General features: G+C 35.4%; 1 protein-coding gene, 1 long non-coding RNA gene and 1 pseudogene across 2 annotated transcripts; all 3 read right to left on the reverse strand.

Moving 5' to 3' along the window:
• Positions 1–5,785: 5,785 nt before the first annotated feature.
• Positions 5,786–11,988, reverse strand: LOC148209651 (uncharacterized). Its single transcript, XR_015793253.1, has 4 exons — positions 11,266–11,988; positions 7,211–7,306; positions 7,021–7,133; positions 5,786–6,275 (listed from the first exon to the last, which is right to left on the reverse strand). It is a non-coding gene; the product is annotated as an uncharacterized LOC148209651 (long non-coding RNA).
• On the reverse strand, positions 7,321–11,271 carry LOC148209652 (uncharacterized). Its single transcript, XM_088128268.1, has one exon. It carries the CDS (start codon positions 9,024–9,026, stop codon positions 8,070–8,072), a length of 957 nt encoding a protein of 318 aa, XP_087984394.1. The 5' UTR covers positions 9,027–11,271; the 3' UTR covers positions 7,321–8,069.
• Positions 11,989–17,617: 5,629 nt separating the features above from the next.
• On the reverse strand, positions 17,618–20,333 carry LOC148209653 (uncharacterized; annotated as a pseudogene).
• Between the last annotated feature and the right edge of the window lie 1,042 nt (positions 20,334–21,375).

Raw genomic sequence — 21,375 nt, forward strand, 5'->3', positions numbered from 1 at the left:
TTTTACAAAAACGCGGGTAGAAGGTTACTTCCCCCAACATTTTTAGTAAAACGTGGGGATAAGTGATCTCTTGCCAATGTTTTTACAAAAACGTTGGTATAAGATTACTTTTCCTAACGTTGTTAGAAAAACGTGGGGATAAGTGATTTTCTGTCAACGTTTTTGAAAAAATGTAGGGGAGAAGGGATCTTTGCCTCACAATTCTATTAAAGCGTCAGAATATTTAGGGCATAATTTTGGTATATTTGAATTTATCAACCCATATTCCTATCGTTTGTTGCAAAATGTAAGAGGAAATAACATATATATCGGTGCTTTTAATAAAACGATGGGCGCTTTGTCCCAACGTTTTTGTAAAAACATTGGGATAAGATTACTTATCGCAACGCTTTTAATAAAACGTTGGGATACATTATGTTATCCCAATGTTTTTAAAAACGTTGGGATAAGATTACTTATCTAAACTCTTTTAATAAAACGTGGGGATGAGTGATTTCCTCCCAACGTTTTTTTAAAAACGTCGGGAGAATGGATTTTTGCCCCCACATTTTTATTAAAACGTCGGAATATTTAGTACGTAACTTTGGTGTGTTTGAATTTGTTCCGTGCATATTCCCAACGTTTTTTGTAAAACGTCAAAAGAAATTGAATATTTCTCGATATTCTGTAGAAAATGTTGGCAAATATAGACTTTTTACTAACGTTTTTGTAGAAACGTCGGTAGAACTTATAATTGTCCCCACGATTTCATTTTCATCAGGAGAAACTGACTTCTCCCGACGACATTTTTAATGTTGGGAATAATTTCGTTAGGAAAACAAAAAATTCTTGTACTGTTTATTATGCAATAAATACAGTAGACGATGAAAATAGCGTTGAACTTTGGCATAAGAGACTCGGTCATATTAGTGAGAAGGGATCTCAACACTTTGGTATAAAGAATGCACCCTTGAAAAGATGTACTCATTGCTTAGCTGGGAAATAAACTAGAGTTTCCTTTAAGGCATCTTAACACTCAAGGAAGCCAAATATACTTGACTTGGTATATTATGACGTATGTGGTCCTATGAGACAAAAACACACTTGGAGGTTCCTTATATTTTGTGACATTTATAGACGATAATTTGAGGAAAACTAGTTGCAAGTGTTTAAACAGTTTGATGCCCCTGTTGAAAGAGAACTGGTAAGAAGTTAGTGCATCAGGACCGATAATAGAGGTGAGTATTGTGGACCTTTTGATGAATATTGTAGAATTCATGGTATTCGACATCAAAAGACACCTCCGAAGACTCCTAAGTTGAATGGGTAGCTTAGAGAATGAACAGAACACTAGTTGAGCGGGTGAGATGTTTACTTTTATAGTCATAGTTGCCGAGATCGTTTTGGGGTGAAGCACTAAGCATAGTTGTGCATGTTTTGAATCTCACGCCATGCGTTCCTTTGAATTTTGAAGTCCGAACAGACTCTGGTTAGATAAAGAGATATCCTATAATCACTTGCGTGTCTTTGGGTGTAAAGCTTTTCTACATGTTCCTAAAGATGAGAGATTGAAGCTTGATGCAAAGACAGGACCATGTGTGTTCCTTGGTTATGGCCAATTTGAGTTCGGTTATAAACTATATGACCCAGTATAGAAGAAGCTCATAAGAAGTCGGGATGTTGTATTTATTAAAGACAAGATCATAGAAGATATTGAGAAGACAGATAAAATAGAGTTTCAGCACAGTGATGATTTGATTGACTTGGATTCAATTCATTTGACGTAACCTTCTACGTAGACAGAGAATGAGGTTCAGAGTGATCAGTTTGATGGTACAGATGAGGTAGAAGGTCCAAAATAGGTTTAGGTACAGTACAATAATCTTAATTTTTCCCAATGCTATAAAACGTTTTGAAAAGAACAAACAAATTGGGAGTAGTTTCTTCCGACGATAAATATTCGTTGGCAAAAAAGTTGGCAAACGTGCGTCGGGAAAGCACACTGCCAATATTTTTTAAAAAACGTTGGCCCAAACAATACTTTTGCTGTCCTTCAAAAAATGTTGGTAGAGCTAACTTTCTACCAACATTTCATAAACATCGACACATGTACCAACGTTTTAAAGAAACGTTGGCAAATGGAAACTTCTGCCAACATTTTACAAAAACATTGGTAGAGTTGTCGAAGTTAACGTTGGTAGAAGTTTCCATTTGCCAACGTTTTTTAAAATGTTGGCAAAAGTTTCCATTAGCCAAAATTTTTCAAAACGTTGGCAAAAGTTTCTATATGCCTACAATTTTCCAAACATTGGCAGATCTACTATTCTGCAACGTTTTCAAAAGCGTCAGCAGATCTACTATTATACCAATGTTTTGAAGAGCGTCGGCAGATCTACTATTTGCCAACATTTTTAGAAACGTCAGCAGATCAACTATTCGGCCAACGTTTCGAAAAATGTTGGTAGATCTACTATTTTGCCAACATTTTGAAAACGTCGGTATATTTACAGTTTTATCGACGTTTTTACCAAAAATATTGGCAATATTTATTTAAGTTTTTTTTTAATTTTAAAAATGGGTTGATTTTAATCTGACATACTTGAGAGACCTCATTTGAAGGTAAAATACCAAAATATCATATACCAAAATATCAAATACCAAAATATCATCCAGGTTCACATGGTTCAAAGGTTCTTGAAATTACACGTTCAATATGTTTCAAAAGCTACAAAAACCTAAGTTAATGTTTTATGCCTATTCAAACATAGGGAATGAACAGCTTGAGAATTGACCCGTGAAACTTTCGAAGAAGTTTTTGAGATTACTGAACTCTCGTAGATTTTTGGCTAAAGTTTTTCAGTCTAGCTTAAGCGATCTTCGATATTGTCCAACCGTTCTTTAGTCTCCCAAAATTCATCTTTCGTCGCCTTTAATTCTTTTTTCGTCTGATTTAGTTCTTCCATGACTATTGGATCGTTGGATGAGCTTCCTCTTCTCCATCCTAGTGCTGGGCCAACCCCATGCTTACGACGAATATGATACGAAGACCGAATACAGTTCGACAACAATCTGCTTCTGTTGGCGGATTGGTCCCTTTTGGTACAGGTGCATCCCTTATGTCCTCTAACACTTTATGCAAAAATAGGTCATGCACTGTGTAGCAATACTTTAATTTCACATATTCATAATGTATAATTAACAAATCAAAACTTGCATGTGTAGTTTCGGCATGAGGGTTTACCCATCTTTTCTCAAGATTATATCTCGTCTCTTTAAACATTTGGATGAGACCGATCTCCATGTCAAGTTTGTCTTTCTACATTTCACATGAATTACACCGGAAATGTAGAACATACAGTAATCGTACGTGTAATTATCAATTACACATAATTACAAGTTCTTGTTGCATATGATCGAATGTTTTAGGCCCGACTCGATGATTGTAACTGACCTTTGACCTACCTCTTTTGTTTGTCTCTGATTTTTATGAAAGAAATCAATTGGCAATCAGTACACAATCTAACATGTTACTTAAAGTTGTAATAAGGAAAAATGGTAGCTTACTTTCCATTCAAGAGTTTCCCATCTATCGCACAATTTGTGCCAATCATGTAGTTTCTCAATTCGTCGATGTGGCTTCCCATGAGCTACCTCTATAGTTCCATTTTTTTTGTAGTAGGAATACAATGCTGCCCGATACTGCTTAAATGTCAATTGAATATACTTATAGACGAATTTCTTCATCTTTGCTTGTGAGATGTTCACGTCGAACCAGTTCTGGAACAATAACATTATAATTAATGAACATATGTTGTATCATTTTAATGAATTGAGTAAAAATATTACTTGCAATTACGCGTTTTATAGGTTTTCCGATTATTTCCTATGCTACCTCCTTCCACTTCGTGTAGTCCACCAGGCTAATTGTTAGGGTTGACTTTTCACTATAGAAATATGTGTCGGTAGGCCTGTTTGATCACGAGTTTGAACCCTTTCCCATCATTATTTGCCAAAAAGAATTACATATTCTTAAAGTAGAATATGCATAGAACATTTCTGGATAAATTACGATATATGCTACTTTAGGAAAAAAATGAGAAAAACATGGTCAAAGTTCGAAGAAAATTAAAGTTTTCTAGTTTTGCAGGAAATTGCGCCTGGCGCATTTTGGAGACTTTTTTCCAACTTTACCACATCGTGCGTTTTGATTAATGAAGGGCAAGGAGGACATTTCTTATGTGTTTGAATCAATACAAACGTGAGTCCAAGTCAAATAGGGATTGTTAGGTGAATCTCAACCCATTTCCACCTAAAAAGATGAGAAGTTCAACCAACTCAAGGGCTTATATAAGAACGTAATTTCTCCAGCAGCAAATCATCCCTTCGAAGCTCATTTTCAGCTTCATTTATTTTCTCCTTCGTTGTAGAACTCGTTCTTAGACTTTAGATTCATATTTTACTTGTTATTTCCTTGTATTTTCATACTTTTGCTTACCGTATTGCTTTTAATTCAAGTTCTATCTTTGTTATGCATTTATTTTGTTCTTTTTAAGTTCTTTAGCGAGTTTACACTCCCCTCACACTCGAGAGAGATGAAGGTCAAGCTAGAACTCTTTGTACAACTAATTTATTCATTTTAATTCAATGAAAAATACTTCCTTAATGTTTTCATGCATTTTATTTCCTTTAAAAATGTTCTAAATTAGTTATCGATCTCTTTGTGGAATTCCTTAGTCAAAATGATTTGATTTTCAACACGCTTGGGATTTTGTCCAGATTGTGCCTCACACTTTTTTGGGTTGGTTTCTCAAAACTTCTATTTACGTCTTTTTTTCCATTTGTCCGGTGGGAACTTGATTCATACACTAAAGCCCAACCTTGAGAAGTGACTGGTGGTTTTGCTGAACGCACGCACTAAGCGTGGTAACAATTCTATAGATGCAAGCGCACACCTGTCAGAGTAATATAAAATGGATGGAGTATCCAAGTATCGATCCTCAAGGACTTCTAAATAATTTCCAAACTCTAAAGTTTTAATGAATAGTGAACGTTGAAATGAGTGATTTTTGTAAAATGGGAAGTGGTCACAAATAATGGTTTTGGATTTGGGATTTGGTCTTATAATGGTAAAACCTAGTCCGAATTACTTCAAGTTAGCCAACAAAGAATCAAGGATATGCTAAGGACAATATGCATTTTACTTTAGGAACCAACGACTACGCTTTTCACTTGACTTATGTCTAAGCAAGTTCAAAGTCCTAAGACATTCCCTAATATGTCTATTATGAGAGATATCTTAGTTTTAGGATGGAAATAGTCGCAACCTCGGGTTAAGGTCCTATGTCTAGGCTATTTAAGCGGAACCCTTATGTCTAAGGCGCTTCTCTCCTCGGTTTAACCACTCAACAATACAAATAAGCAACCTTTTCAGTATTGACTTGTTAAGACTTACAGTGGCCTTCTCTAAATCCTAACTTTTTGGGAAACATGTTGAGCAATGAATGGAAAGCAAAAACACTACTTCTTAGCAACCCTTTTTAGAAATAAAAGGCTAACTATCCATAACCGGGCTAGAGACGGGAATTTAGAAAGACATATTGAAGAAAATACAGCAAGTAAAATGGTTGAAATTGGAATGCATGTGTGAAAAACAAAAGTTAACTAACGGAGAGTTTTTATCGGGATTGAGAGCTTCGCCCTTCTCTTTCAAGCAAGGGGGAGTGTCACGTGATCTTTCCTCCAAAAACACAACTCTCTTAACTAAAAATAAAATAAAGGCAAAGGGAAGATAAGCAAAGTGCTGGATTTTTATATATTTGAATAAGTAGAAAATAACTAAGTACCAATGGAAACAAAACAAAGCTCAATAAAGGAATGTAAAGTGCTCGGGATTTAAAAACCAAAAGCAACTAATGAAAGCAACTCAAAAGTACTTTAGAAAGCAACAAAGAAACACTAAAAATGATCAAGAGAAGGAAGCAAGACTTGATGAATTTGGTGGAGAAGCTGCTGGAATTTATAGCTGTGCAGAATTGGTTAGGTAGGTCCTAAAACGATGGTGAATCACCCATTTCCAACTCATTTGACTGACTAAATCGTGCTCAAACTGATAGTGGAACACTTCTTCTACACGTATGCATCGGTTGGAACCATCAAAACGCATTGGAAGACGCGTTTCATTAAGGGCAAAGTTGGAAGAAAAACTGTTTTCTGCAGCCTTCCCAGGCGCCTGGCGCCTCCCATGTAGGTTTTTTCGACTTTTTGCTTCTTTTGATTAATTTGCACTCCAAATGGTCCTAAAATGTCATAAATACAATATAAGCCAACCACAAACCATCATATATGAATTTGCATGAATTAGAACTCAAACGACCGAGAAAAAGTCCGATACAAAGTTAAAACATAGTAAAAACAGCATCTAAAACCTTCTTTTTACGCATGTAAACAAGCGTAATGAAGAAGGATGAGTTAAATAATAGGAAACCAATATGAGATGTAACTTAGACAAAGCCGCATAAAACATGGTCCAAGACATAGACCCTCTGACCCATAATGGATATGTGTTGATAAATATTTCCTAGGATTGTAATAGATATATGGTTGTAGGTTACTCTAACCTCTGCAACAACCAAAAGCGATAGTGAAAGAGTAGAACTCAATTTCTCATGAAAAGGCAGGATTTGCGCTGGTGCGTTTTCCCAACAAAGTGTGTTCCATGTTTTGCATCAAAACTAAGGTAATAAGTAAAGAGGTTGAGTTGTATTAAATTGTTTGATAGTTAAAACCCCAAACAACAACATTTCATCATATATTTCATCCTAAATCGCAATTGCATATTTGAACAATTTCACGGCATTACTCGATTCAAAAAAGCATCAAGTCCTTGAGGATTCACTTTGGACTACTCCCAAGTATTATTTGTGACTGTGTGCGCTTCCACGAGTCTCTAATCTTTTTGAAGGTAGAGAAAGTTCCAACACTAATATTTTCTCTAACGACAGAGCCAATAGTATTCGAGAACCGTGTAGCATTTGCACATACCGACTTATTGTGGGTCTTGTCAATTACAATTTCAATTCTCGCCTTTTTTGCCACCTCCTTGTCTAAGTCAACACATCGAGTATGTATCTGTACACCCGATCGACTGGTGCTACCTACAGAAAATAATTTGGTTAAGTCAATATTTATGAAGTATTAATGAACACACACAAAATAGTTGTGAAATACTAACGGGAGGCGTCTTTTTCAAGTCCATCTCCAAACTCTTCATCCCGTTGTGCATCCTCAAATATATCATCGGCCAATTGTTGACTAGTTCCCGCCATACCTACGACAACACATGACTCAAAACATCATCAAGATACAAAGTTAGGTTAAGTAACAAAATATATTATACGCATTACAAAACTAACAACCAACTAACTTACATACTCAATCACTTTCTAACTCATCCAGTACAAAAGTTTTAACAGGACTTGAACTGCTAGCGTTAGATATTTCAACGTCCTCGTCGTTTATAAACTCATCATCCGTGATTGATGGTGTACTTATATTTGCTTGTTCTTGAATAACTTGTCGGTCCACAAGCATAGGATTAACATCATCTCTATAATATGACTGATTTGTGATAGCTTCATCAACTCCAGTACTACCTTCTACTTCCAAAGACTGTACTTCGTCATTCTCGGTGTCATCTACTTTTGGGACGTCCCACAAGCGTTTAGTTTGAACTGTCTGTACCACTTTCCAATAAAAAACTTGTTGAGCCTGACTAGCAAGAATGGTCGTCCACATACCAATTGCGAGATGTGTTTATTGACGTAAAGCCTAAATCAACTACTGTATTTTTTTTTAGTCCATGTTGAACCACTTACACTTAAAAGTTATGACATGTCTTCTAACAGAGTAATCTAAATCTAAAACCTCTGTCAAGACGCCATAAAAATTATTGTCATCTCCTTCAATTTCTCCTGGTACCTTTACACCACTGTTCTGTGTAACCCGATGTTTGTCGCGCTCAATATTGTGAAAACGTATTCGATTCACAATGCATCTACTATAATTGTGCATGTTGGAAGCCAGTCCCATTGCTAAAGAGTAGAGATCATGATATATAATAATTGGGGAAAAACATACCTGCGATAATCCCCTATCTCTAAACAATTGTTCATTACATACCAGTGTACTGTTCTTTTCTCATCCTTTGATAGTCTCCGTAAGGTTGGGGACCCCAGTGGTCGTGCGCTTTGACTAAATATTTCAAACTCCCCATAATTTTTATTCCCAGTGTTTCTATCATCATTATGTTCATCCTTATTATGTCTAGTTTCAATTCCCGTTAAATACATTGAGCAGAAAATGAGCGCTTCATTCATTATGAAGGCTTCTGCTATTGAACCCTCTGGACGAGCTTTGTTTTTAACGTATTGTTTCGAAGTCCACAAAGTTCTCTCAATTGGAAACATCCAACTGTAACTAACGAGACCCACTACCTTCGCTTCGTAAGGAAAATGAACAGCAAAATGTACCATTACATCAAAAAAAGCTAGTGGGAATATTTTCTCCAATTTACAAAGAATGAGTACAACTTCAGCTTCCGAACGCTCTAAATCATTGATGCATATTGTCATTGCGCACAAGTCACGAAAGAATTTACATAGTTCAACAATAGATATACTCATTTCTTTCGGTACATTTGCTCGAATACCGATAGGAATGATTTGTTGTAGTAAAACATGACAATCATGAGTTTTCAAACCCCATATTTTTCCTTCTACAACATTGACACATCGAGATAAATTCGACACAAATCCATCAGAAAATTTTACCGACTTAAAAAACTTACAAAATTCTATCTGATCTCTTCGTGTAAGAGTATACGCAGCTTGAGGTTTCAAAAACATATCCCCATGTTTCTGTAAGTGTAACTCTTTGCGGATTTTTAAATCTTGTAGATCCAAACGGGTGTTTGAGGTATCTTTAGATTTACCATCAATGCTTAACAAAGTGCCGACTAAACTGTCATACACATTTTTTTCAATGTGCATCACATCTAGTTTATGCCTTATCAACAGCTTTAACCAGTATGGAAGATAAAAAAATATTCTCTTTTTCGTCCAATTGAGTTCTTGCTTTCGTTTTTTTAAAGATTTGATTGGTGCTTCCCAAATGGTGGAAAGTTCAAATAGGTTACCTCGTGAAGAATATCATCTCCATCCATTAAAGTCGGAGGAGGCCTACGTTCAACCTTCCCATCATGGTGTTTACTCTTACGCCAATTGTGCATTTCTAGAGGATAACGACGATGCCCGATTAAGGATATTTTACCACGTATTCTGAACGACGATGTCTCTTCTTTACAAATAGGGCACATTTGATAACCTTTGGTACTTCATCCAGATAAATTGCCATATGCAGGAAAGTCATTGATGGTCTATAACAATACTACATGCATTTTAAAATATTCCCCATTGAAACTATCATAAGTGCGTACACCACTAGTCCACAACTTATTCAGATCTGTAATTAATGGTTGTAAGTATACGTCAATCTCTTTTCCAGGAGACTTCGGTCTGGGTATAAGCAAAGACATGAAAAAAATTAGATTCTTATATACACTTCCAAGGTGACAAATTATATGGAATAAGTATAACCAGCCACATACTATATGAATGGTTCATGCTACTGGATGGATTGAATCCATCTGAAGCAAATGCCAATCTGACGTTTCGTGGATCTAATGTAAATTGAGGGTATTCACGATCCAAATGCTTCCACCTGGTGGCATCAGTTGGATGTCGTAGAACACCCTCTGTTTCAACTCGCTTTTCCTTATGCCACCTCATTTTAGCTGTGATATGTTTTGATGCGTAGAACTGCTTCAACCTCGGTATCGTTGGAAAGTGACGTAAGATCTTATGGGGGATCTTTTTACTGTTACTACTAGAGCAGCTTTTGTAACGAGACTCACCACATACTGGACATGTTTCCAAGTTGACAAATTCTTTCCAAAACAGTACACAATCGTACTTGCAAGCGTGGATGGATTCATATCATAATCCTAATCCGCACAGTTTTCTCTTTGCTTCATAGAATGAACTAGGTATGTTCGTCCTAGTTGGAAATGCTACCTTCAATAATTGGAGTAACATATCTAATGATTTATTACTTCACTTATTAAGCACTTTGATATGCATCAACTTGATCAAAAATTCCAACGAGGTAACTTGTGTACAACCAGGGTGCAATTCTTGACTTGCTTCGTTCATCAAGTCCTCAAACTCATTCGAATTGTCCCTTTCAAAACCCTGTGTTGGCATCTTATATGCAAAGTCTTTGTCTTCATCCTCTTCTACCATTGGACCTCTCAGTTCGTTTAGCATGTCGAACACCTCATTTTCTTCTTTGGTAACATTACACTCTCTACTTAAGTCATCATGGGACGGCGGTGTGTCACTTGCATATCGATCTATGTTCAAAGGGTCTCCGTGATGTATCCATTGACTATAAGTAGGAGATATCCCATTAACGGATATGTGTTGTTCCACTGCATCCAGTAGTTGCCATTATACAATTTGACTTTTTTTGCACTGACATCTCGTTTTTCCCAGCTCGTTAACATGAAATTTGACAACTTTAATAAATTGTGAAACTCCTTCTACATACTCTCTTGAAAACCTATCTCTTAGCTTAATCCAATCTCTATCCATATTCCAATTATACTTTTAAAACTAATTCTCGATGAAGTTTGAAGCACTTTTAAAGTTCAATCCTGTTGGAATTTGATAAAAAGTTTCATTGACTTTATCATAAACTTATGGATAACAACACTACGAAACCATGTGGTGACCAACTTTTCCAATGAAAAGAAATAATTGATCTTAATCCACCGATCAAGAAAAATAGGTTGTGTAACATAACATATATAATGGAACAGAATAAAACAATTCGTTTTTGTTTGTCATTTAAATTTAGAAATAAGAAAGAGGGCCAGACAATATATTAATCACGAAACAATATATGGATATGCTTTAACAATATAGCAAATCTCACAAAACTCAGTATGTTTTTATGAACACAGCAATGCAAGAGTATAATTGACGGTATAATCCATAAACATATTCAACAAGCATAAAGAGTTAAAAGCACACAATTTAAAACATGCAATCTCCTAACCCACTACTAAACTCGCCAAAGGGTTCCTAAATCAAAGCAAACAAACTCTAGGTTAGAAAATAACTAAAACCACTTAAATTGAACCGAAACTAAAGGTAGGTGAGACGTTACCTATTAACTCACGCTAAAAACACTTAGGCTTAGAAGTGGGTCAATGCCAAAGGGAGTAGGTAACGCCAATTTGGATCCAAATAGGAGTGGGTCAATGTCGAATCAATATCGAAGGGGATGGGTAACTCAAAACAAGCTCCTATTAGGTGTGGCTAACATGAAATTGCCTCCAAAAAAGAGCGGCTAAGTGCCAAAAGTCGTTGGAACGAAGAATACATCGCGAATCTTGACTGGGTATTGCAAATCGGACCATAGAGTCATCGGATCCGGGCTATTTGTAGTTGCCACTGCTGTTGCTCTACGAATTGTGGTCGTCGGATCTAAAGAAAACGATGTCGGAGGAACCAAAACGCCATTGCTACCGCTGGAGGTTTCGTGTGCCAACCGCTGCTACTGGATACCCATGCCGGCGACCACGGGTTCGTGCTGCTAAGGGACGCTGAAGACTCATCGGGATGATCGTGTCGTTGCTGTTGTTCAAGGCCATCGGAGGTGGTTCCGTTGTTGCCGTTCGCTGCTGCTGTCGAAAACCGTCGCCGCTACCTCTTAGTTGGGCCGTCGGAGAACGAGAGGGGGGGGGGGGGGGGGGCGGCGGCTAGGATAAGGAAGAGGAAGAAGGAGAAGAAACAAGAATAAGAAGGGGGAAAAGATGAAGGGGAAAAGATGAAGGGGAAAAGATGGGTGTGTTTAGGGTTTCTTTAGTTTTGTTTTATTTTTTTCTCCCCATTTTTATTTTTACCAAACAAAAGAATATAACAAAATAAGATTTGTGGCTGGAGATTTTTCCTAATCCTTTTCCAATAAGAAAACCCACTTTCTTTACATGGATTCGGGAAAATACTAAAAGATTGATTAACTTAAAATTAAAACCAATAAAATCCAGAAGAGAGAATAATTTCCAAAACTATGGATTAAGATTTAATTAAAAATGTCTTACCAAAATTTAAAAACTTAATTTATCTTAATCCAACGAAATTAAACCTAAATTTTAATTATAAAAAATTAGAACTTCAAACTTATAAAATTCAAGGATTTAAATTATCAGCTTCGAGGAAAATCCAAAGGCACAATTTAAATTTTACCATAAAATAACCCGAAAACTCGGGGCGTTACAGGGACGAAGAAGAAGATGAAGACGGGTTCTTTTGGTTTCCTTTTTTTTTATACCAAAAAGAAGTTAAAGCGAATAAATATAAATAAGATTATTATCCTATAAATGGGAGGGATTTTCGTTATCGTTTTCCAATAGTAAAACCCACTTTAAAAAAGATTTGGGAAAATAATAAAGAGATTAACTTATATTTAAAACTCAATAATAAAATCTAAAATGGGAAATTAAATTCCGAAAACTTTGGATTAAGATTTAATTAAAAACCTATTTCCAAAATTTAAAAATTAAATTTATCTGAATCCAACAAAATTAAACCTAAATTTTAATTACCAAAAGTTAGAACTTCAAAATTATAAAATTCAAGGATTTAAATTATCAGCTTAGGGGAAAATCTAAAGGCACAATTTAAATCTTAACATAAAATAACCCGAAAACTCGAGGGTGAAGAAGAAGAGAGACGTGGGTGTTTAGGGTTTTTATTGTTTCAATCAATTTCTTTAATTTTCTTTCCTTTTATAAAAAAGGAATGAGCCCAAATAAATCAAAACAAATAAGGATAGACTAATTCCTTATAAATGAGTAGAGATTTGTTCTTAATCTGTTTCTTCAAAATAAAACTCACCCCAAAAAGGATTTGGGAAAATAAATCAGGAGATTAACTTAAGTTTAAAAACCAAGAATAAAATCCAAAAGGAAAATTAAATTTCTAAAGTCTCGGAATAAAACTTAATTAAAAATCTCTTCCAATATTCGAAAACTTAATTTATCTTAATCTAACGAAATTAAACTTTAAGTTCTATTTACCCAAAATTATAACTCTGAAATTACAAAATCTAAGAATTTAATTTATCTCAACAATTTTAAAATAATGTTGGAAAAGATTATTATGTCTCCCAACCTTTTAAAAAACGTCGGGATAAGTTATCCTTTCCCCACATTTTTTAATATCACGTTGGGGAAACATAGAATGTTGAAGATTTAAATCGTTTTAAAAGATTCTCACAAAAAAAAAGAAAAAAATTTAAAAGATTATCCCAATGTTTTTTAAAACGTTGGGATAAATTATCCTCTCCCCACGTTTTCTAACAAATGTTGGTATCCAAGAATTTCTCTCAACTTTTTCTAAAAATGTTGGGATAAATTATCTTTTCCTAACGTTTTTTTTAAAAACATTGGGATACATTATGTTATCCCAATGTTTTACAAAAACGTTGGGAGAAATTTTTTAGAACTTTGATGAATGTGGTAGACATTTTCAAGGTGTTTTTTTTTTAAATTTATATTTTCAAAACTAATTTTTAAAATATTATATTTTTCAAATTTATTTTAAAATAATACCCTCAACATTTTTATAAAACCTTGGGATACATTATGTGATCCCAACTTTTTTGTAGAAACGTTGAGATAAAGTTACTTCTCTCGACGTTTTTAATAAAACATTGGGATAGATTATGTTATCCCAACAATTTTTACAAAAACATTGGGAGAAATATTTTAAATCTTTGATGATTGTGGCTGCCATTTTCAAGGTTTTATTTGTAAATATTTCTATTTTCAAAACTAATTTTTAAAATATTCTAACTTTCAAATTTATATTAAAATAATACCCCCAACACATTTTTATAAAACGTTGGGATACATTATGTTATCCCAACGTCTTTTGTAAAAATGTTGGGATAATGTTACTTCTCTCAACATTTTTAATAAAACGTTGGGATATATTATGCTATCTTAACGTTTTTACAAAAATGTTGGGATAAGATTACTTCCCCAACGTTTTTAATTAAACATGGGGAGAAGGTTACTTTTCCCAACGTTTTTAGTAAAACGTAGGGATAAGTGATTTGCTGCCAATGTTTTTATTAAAATGTGGGGAGAAGGGATCTTTGTCCCATGCTTTTTTTAAAACGTTGGGATAAGATTACTTTTCCCAACATTTTTAGTAAAACGTGGGGATAAGTGATCTTCTACTAACATTTTTACAAAAACACGGGGAGAAGGTTAGTTCCCCCAACGTTTTTAATAAAACGTGGGGATAAGTGATCTTTTACCAACGTTTTACAAAAAACACGGGGAGAAGGTTACTTTTCCCAACGCTTTTAGTAAAACGTGGGGATAAGTGATTTTCTGCCAACGTTTTTACAAAAACGTGGGGAGAAACGATCTTTGCCCCACACTTTTATTAAACGTTGGGATAAGATTACTTTTCCCAATGTTTTTAGTAAAACGTATGGATAAGTGATTTTCTCCCAACGTTTTTGTAAAAATGTAGGGAGAAGGGATCTTTGCTCCACACTTCTATTAAAATGTCGGAATATTTAGCGTATAATTTTAGTATGTTTGAATTTATTAATCCATATTCCCACTATTGCAAAACGTCAGAGGAAATAACATATATATCAGCGCTTTTAATAAAACGATGGGCACTGGTCCTAGCGTTTTTGTAAAAACATTGGTATAAGATTACTTATTGCAACGCTTTTAATAAAACGTTGGGATATATTATGTTAGCCCAACCTTTTTAAAAATGTTGGGATAAGATTACTTCTCTCAACTTCTTTAATAAAACGTGGACAATGAGTGATTTTCTCCCAACGTTTTTGTAAAAATGTTGGGACAATGAATCTTTGCCCCCACGTTTTTATTAAAACGTCAAAATATTTAGTACGTAACTTTAGTGTGTTTAAATTTATCCGCCCATATTCTCAACGTTTTTTATAAAACGTCACAAGAAATAGAATATTTGCCAACATTATGTAGAAAACGTTGGCAAATATAGGGGTTTTCCCAACGTTTCTGTAGTAACTTCGGCAAAACTTATAATTGTCCCTATGATTTTATTTTCGTCGAGAGAAAATGACTTCTCTCGACGATATTTTTTACGTTTGGAATAATTTCGTAGGCAAAAACGTCGTCAGAAGTGCGTTGGGAAAGCACATTGCCGACGTTTTTTTAAAAAATATTGGCAAAACAATACTTTTGCCAACGTTCAAAATATGTTGGTAGAGCTAACTTTCCACCAATGTTTCCTAAACGTCGGCAGATCTACCAACGTTTTAAAGAAACGTTGGCAAATAGAAACTTCTGCCAACATTTTACAGAAACGTTGGCATAGTTGTCAAAATTCTGAAAACGTTGGCAGAAGTTTTCATCTGCCAACGTTTTTCAAAATGTTGGCAAAAGTTTACACCTGCCAACTTTTTTCAAAATGTTCGGCAAAAATTTTAATATGTCGACGTTTTTCAAAATGTTGACAAAAACTTCTATCTGCCGACATTTTTCAAAATGTTGGCAGATCTACTATTTTGCCAAAGTTTTCAAAAGCATTGGCAGATATACTATTATCCCAACGTTTTGAATAGCGTCGGCAGATCTACTATTCTGCTAACATTTTGAAAAACGTCGGCAAATCTAATATTCTGCAAACGTTTCGAAAGACGTTAACAGATCTACTATTTTGCAAACATTTTGAAAACGTCGGTATATTTAGAATTTTACCGACGTTTTTACCAAAAACGTTAGCAATATTTATTTAATTTTTTTTTAAAATAGGCTGATTTCAATCCCGACATACTTGAGAGACCTCATTTGAAGATCAAATACCAAAATATCAAATATCAAAATATCATAAACCAAAATATCAAATACCAAAATATCTAACCAAAATATCATCCAAGTTCACGTGTTCCAAAGATTCTTGAAATTACACGTTCAATATGTTTCAAAAGCTTCAAAAACCTAAGTAAATGCTTTATGCCTATTCAGACATGGGGAATGAGCTGCCTAAAGATTGACTGATGAAACTTTCGAATAAGTTTTTGAGGTTATTCAACTCTCGTAGATCTTTGGCTAAACATTCTTCAGTCCGGCTTAAGCGATTTCCGGTATTGTCCAAACGTTCTTTAGTCTACCTCAATTCATCTTTTGTCACATTTAGTTCCTCCATGACTCTTGGATCGTTGGATGAGCTTCCTCTTTTCGCTCCTGGTGCTGGGCCCAACCCCATGCTTAAGACGAATTCGGAACGAGGACCGAATACAGTCCGTAATGTATACTTAACAAACTAAAACTTACATATGTTGTTTCGGCATGGGGTTTACCCATCCTTTTTTAGGATTATATCTCGTCTCTTTAAATATTTTTACGGGACCAATCTCCACCCCAAGCTTGTCTTTCTGCATTGCACATGAATTTCATATGTCAGTGCAGAACATACTGTAATAATATGTGTAAATATCAATTATGCATAATTACCAGTTCTTGTTGCATACAGTCGAATGTTTTAGACCCGACCCGATGATTGTAAGTGACCTTTGACCTAGTCCTTTTGTTTGTCTCTGATTTTTCCTTAATTATGAACAAAAACAATTGGCGATCAGCACACAATCTAACATGTTACTTAAAGTTGTAATAAGGAAAAATGAGAGTGTACCTTCCATTCAAGAGTTTCCCATTTATCGTACAACTTGTACCAATCATCTAGCTTCTTAATTCGTCCATGTGGCTTCCCACAAGCTATCTCTGGAGTTCCATTTTTTTTTTTGTAGTAGGAATACAATTATGCCCGCTACTGCTTAAATGTCAATTGAATCTGCTTATAGATGAATTTCTTCATCTTTGCCTTTGAGATGTTCACGTCGAACCAGTTCTAAAACGATAACATTATAATTAATGGACATATATATGTTGTATCATTTTAATGAATCGAGTAAAAATATTGCTTACAATTACGCGTTTGATGGCTTTTCCTATCATTTCCTCTGGTACCTCCTTCCACTTCGTGTACTCCATCGAGCTAATATTTTCTCTAATAACAGAGCCTACAACATTCGAGAACTGTGTAGCATTTGCACATACCGGCTTATCATGGTTCTCGTCAATAACAATTTTGATTCTCCCATTTTTTGTCACCTCCTTGTCTTAGTCAACACAGCGAGTATGCATCCGTACACCCGATCGACTGGTGCTACCTGTAGAAAATAATCTGGTTAAGTCAATATTTATGAAGTACTAACACACCATAAAATACGAACAGGAGGTGTCTTCATCAGGTCCATCTCCAAACTCTTGATCCCGTTATGCATCCTCGAATATATCACCGGCCAATTGTTGACTAGTTCCCGGCATACCTACGACAACATATGACTCAAAACATCATCAAGATTATAAAGTGAAGTTAAGCAGCAAACTATAATACACGCATTTACATTACAAAAGTAACAACTAACTAACATTACATACTTAATCACTTTTTAACTCATTCGGCACAGAAGTTTCAACAGGACTTGAACTGCTAGCATTAGATATGTCAACGTCCTCATCGTTTATAAACTCATCGTCCGTGATTGATGGTGTACTTATATTTGCTTGTTCTTGAATGACTTGTCGGTCCACAATCGTAGAATTAACGTCATCTCTATAATATGATTGATTTGTGATAGCTTCATCAACTCCAATACCACCTTCTACTTCCAAAGATTGTACTTTGTCATTCTCAGTGTGATCTACTTCTGGGACATCCTACAAGCATTTAGTTTGAACTGTCTGTACCACTTTCCAACTTTTTCCTAATTTAGGGTCGTCCACATAGAAAACTTGTTGAGCCTGACTAGCAAGAATGAACCGGTCATCCACGTACCAATTGCGAGATGTGTTAATTGACGTAAAGCCTAAATTAACTACTGTATTTTTTTTATTTGAGTCCGTGTCGAACCACTCACACTTAAAAGTGATGACACGTCTTTTAATATAGTAATCCAAGTTTAAAACCTCTATTAAGACACCATAAAGATTATTGTCATCTCTTCAGTTTCTCCGGGTACCCTTATACCACTATTCTGTTTAACCCGACGTTTGTCGCGCTCAATATTGTGAAAACGTATTCGATTCACAATGCATCCACTATAATTGCGTGCGTTAGAGGCTAGTCCCATTGCTAAAGAGTAGAGATCATGAGATATATTTCCACGCTCTCGTAGTTCCAAAACCTGTAAGTGTTTCCCTAAACGAACATGACTCGTGATTAAAGCTCACTTTAAGTAAAGTCATGAAGTATAAACTCTAAAATTACACTAACATGAGATTTAAACCAATAGGAAAATTGACGCTGGTGCTTTTTGTATAAGTCAGACGTGCTTGTTGCTTGTGGATGTTGTATTCTTAAATGTTGCCTATTTTTAAGAGCAAGATAGTGAGAAACGTTATTAAAGTCAAACTATTCTCAAATGATATAATCATTGGATAAAAAACATACCTGCGATAATCCTCTATCTCTGAACAATTGTTCATTACATACCAGTGTACTGTTCTTTTCTCATCCTTTGATAGTCTCCACAAGGTTGGGGACCCCAATGGTCGTGCGCTCTGTCTAAATATTTCAAACTCCCCATAATTTTTATTCCCAATGTTTGTATCATCGTTACGTTCATCCTTATTATGTCGAGTTTCAATTCCCGTTAAATACATTGAGCAGAAAGTGAGCGCTTCGTTCATTATGAAAGCTTCTGCAATTGAACCCGCTGGACGAGCTTTGTTTTTAAGGTATTGTTTCAAAGTTCACAAAGTTGTCTCAGTAGGATACATCCAACTGTAAGTAGCGGGACCCACTACTTTCGCTTCGTAAGGCAAATGAACAGCAAGATGTACCATTACATCAAAAAATGCTGGTGAGAATATTTTCTCCAATTTACAAAGAAGGAGTACAACATCAGCTTCCAAATGCTCTAAATCACTGATGCATATTGTCTTCGCACACAAGGCACGAAAGAATTTACATAGTTCAATAATAGATGTACTCACTTCTTTCGTTACAAATACTCGGATACCGATAGGAATGATCCGTTGTAGTAAAACATGACAATTGTGTGTTTTTAAACCCCATATTTTTCCTTCTTCAACGTTAACACATCGAGATAAATTTGACACAAATCCATCAGGAAATTTTACCGACTTCAAAAACTTGCAAAATTCTATCCGATCTCTTCGTGTAAGGGTATACACTACTTGAGGTTTTAAAAATTTATCTCCCTGTTTCTATAAGTGTAACTCTTTGCAGATTTTTAAATCTTGTAGATTCAAACGGGCATTTGAGGTATCTTTAGATTTACCTTCAACGCTTAACAAAGTGCCGACTAAACTGTCACATACATTTTTTCAATGTGCATCACATCTAGTTTATGCCTTATCAACAGCTTCGACCTATATGGAAGATAAAAAAATACTCTTTTCCGTCCAATTAAGGTATCGCTTTCGTTTTTTTGAAGATTTGATGGGTGCTTCCCAAAAGGTGGAAAGTTCAAATAGGTTACCTCGTGAAGAATATCATCTCCATCCATTAAAGTCAGAGGAGACCTATGTTCAACCTTCCCCTCATGATGTTTACTCTTATGCCAACTATGTATTTCCGGAAGATAAAGGCAATGTCCCATGAAGGACATTTTACCACGTATTCTAAACGAGGATCTGTCTTCTTTACAAATAGGGCACACTTGATAACCTTTGTTACTCCATCCGGATAAATCGCCATATGCAGGAAAGTCGTTGATGGTCCATAACAATGATGCATGCATTTTAAAATATTCCCCACTGAAACTATCATAGGTGTGCACACCAGTAGTCCACAGCTCATTCAGCTCTGCAATTAATGGTTGCAAGTATACTTCAACCTCTTTTCCAGGAGACTTCGGTCTGGGTATAAGCAAAGACATGACAAAATAAGATTCTTTCATATATTTCCAAGGTGGCAAATTATATGGAATAAGTATAACCGGCCACATACTATATGAATGGTTCATGTTACTGGATGGATTGAATCCATCTGAAGCAAATGCCAATCTGACGTTCGTGGATCTAATGCAAATTGAGGGTATTCACGATCCACATGCTTCCATCTGGCGGCATCAACTGGATGTCGTAGTACACCCTCCGTATCAACTCGCCTTTCCTTATGCCACCTCATTTCAGCTGCGATATGTTTTGATGAGTAGAACCGCTTCAACCTTAGTATCAATGGAAAGTGACATAAGATCTTATGTGGGATCTTTTTACTGTTACTACCAGAGCAGCTTTTGTACTGAGACTCACCACATACTGGACACGTTTCAAGGTTGGCAAATTCTTTCCAAAACAGTACACAATCGTACTTGCAAGCGTGGATGGAATTGTCTCATAATCTTAATCCACGCAGTTTTTTCTTTGCTTCATAGAATGAACTAGGTATGTTCGCCCCAGTTGGAAATGCTACCTTCAATAATTGAAGTAACATATCTAATGATTTATTACTCCACTTATTAAGCACTTTGATATGCATCAACTTGATCAAAAATTCCAACGAGGTAACTTGTGTACAATTAGAGTACAATTCTTGACTTGTTTCATTCATCAAGTCCTCAAACTCATTCGAATAGTCTCTTTCAAAACCGTGTGCCGTATGCAAAGTCTTCGTCTTCATCATCTTCTACCATTGGACCTATCAGTTCGTTTAGCATGTCGAACACCTCATTTTCTTCTCTGGTAACATTACACTCCCTACTTAAGTCATCATGGGACGGCGGTGTGTCACTTGCATATCGATCTATGTTCAAAGGGTCTCTGTGATGTATCCATTGACTATAAGTAGGAGATATCCCATTAACGAATACGTGTTGTTCCACTACATCCAGTAGTTGCCATTATACAATTTGACATTTTTTGCACGGACATCTCGTTTTTCCCAACTCGTTAACATGAAATTTGGCAACCTCTATAAATTGTAAAACCCCTTCTACATACTCTCTTGAAAACCTATCTCTTAGCTTAATCCAATGTCTATCCATCTTCCAATTATACTTTTAAAAGTAAGTTGCGATGAAGTTTGAAGCACTTTTAAAGTTCAATCGTGTTGAAGTTTGATAAAAAGTTTCATTAACTTAATCATAAACCTATGGACAACAAACACACTACGAAACTATGTGGTGACTAACTTTTCCGATGAAAATAAATAATTCTAAATCCACCCATCA

The sequence above is a fragment of the Momordica charantia genome (assembly GCF_013281855.1).
Source record: "Momordica charantia cultivar OHB3-1 chromosome 8 unlocalized genomic scaffold, Mcharantia_2.0 BLBB01000008.1, whole genome shotgun sequence".
NCBI lineage: Eukaryota > Viridiplantae > Streptophyta > Magnoliopsida > Cucurbitales > Cucurbitaceae > Momordica > Momordica charantia.

Coding starts and splice junctions, on each gene's coding strand:
- LOC148209652 (XM_088128268.1), bottom strand. CDS start 9,026: ATGCACATTGAAAAAAATGTGTATGACAGTTTAGTCGGCACTTTGTTA.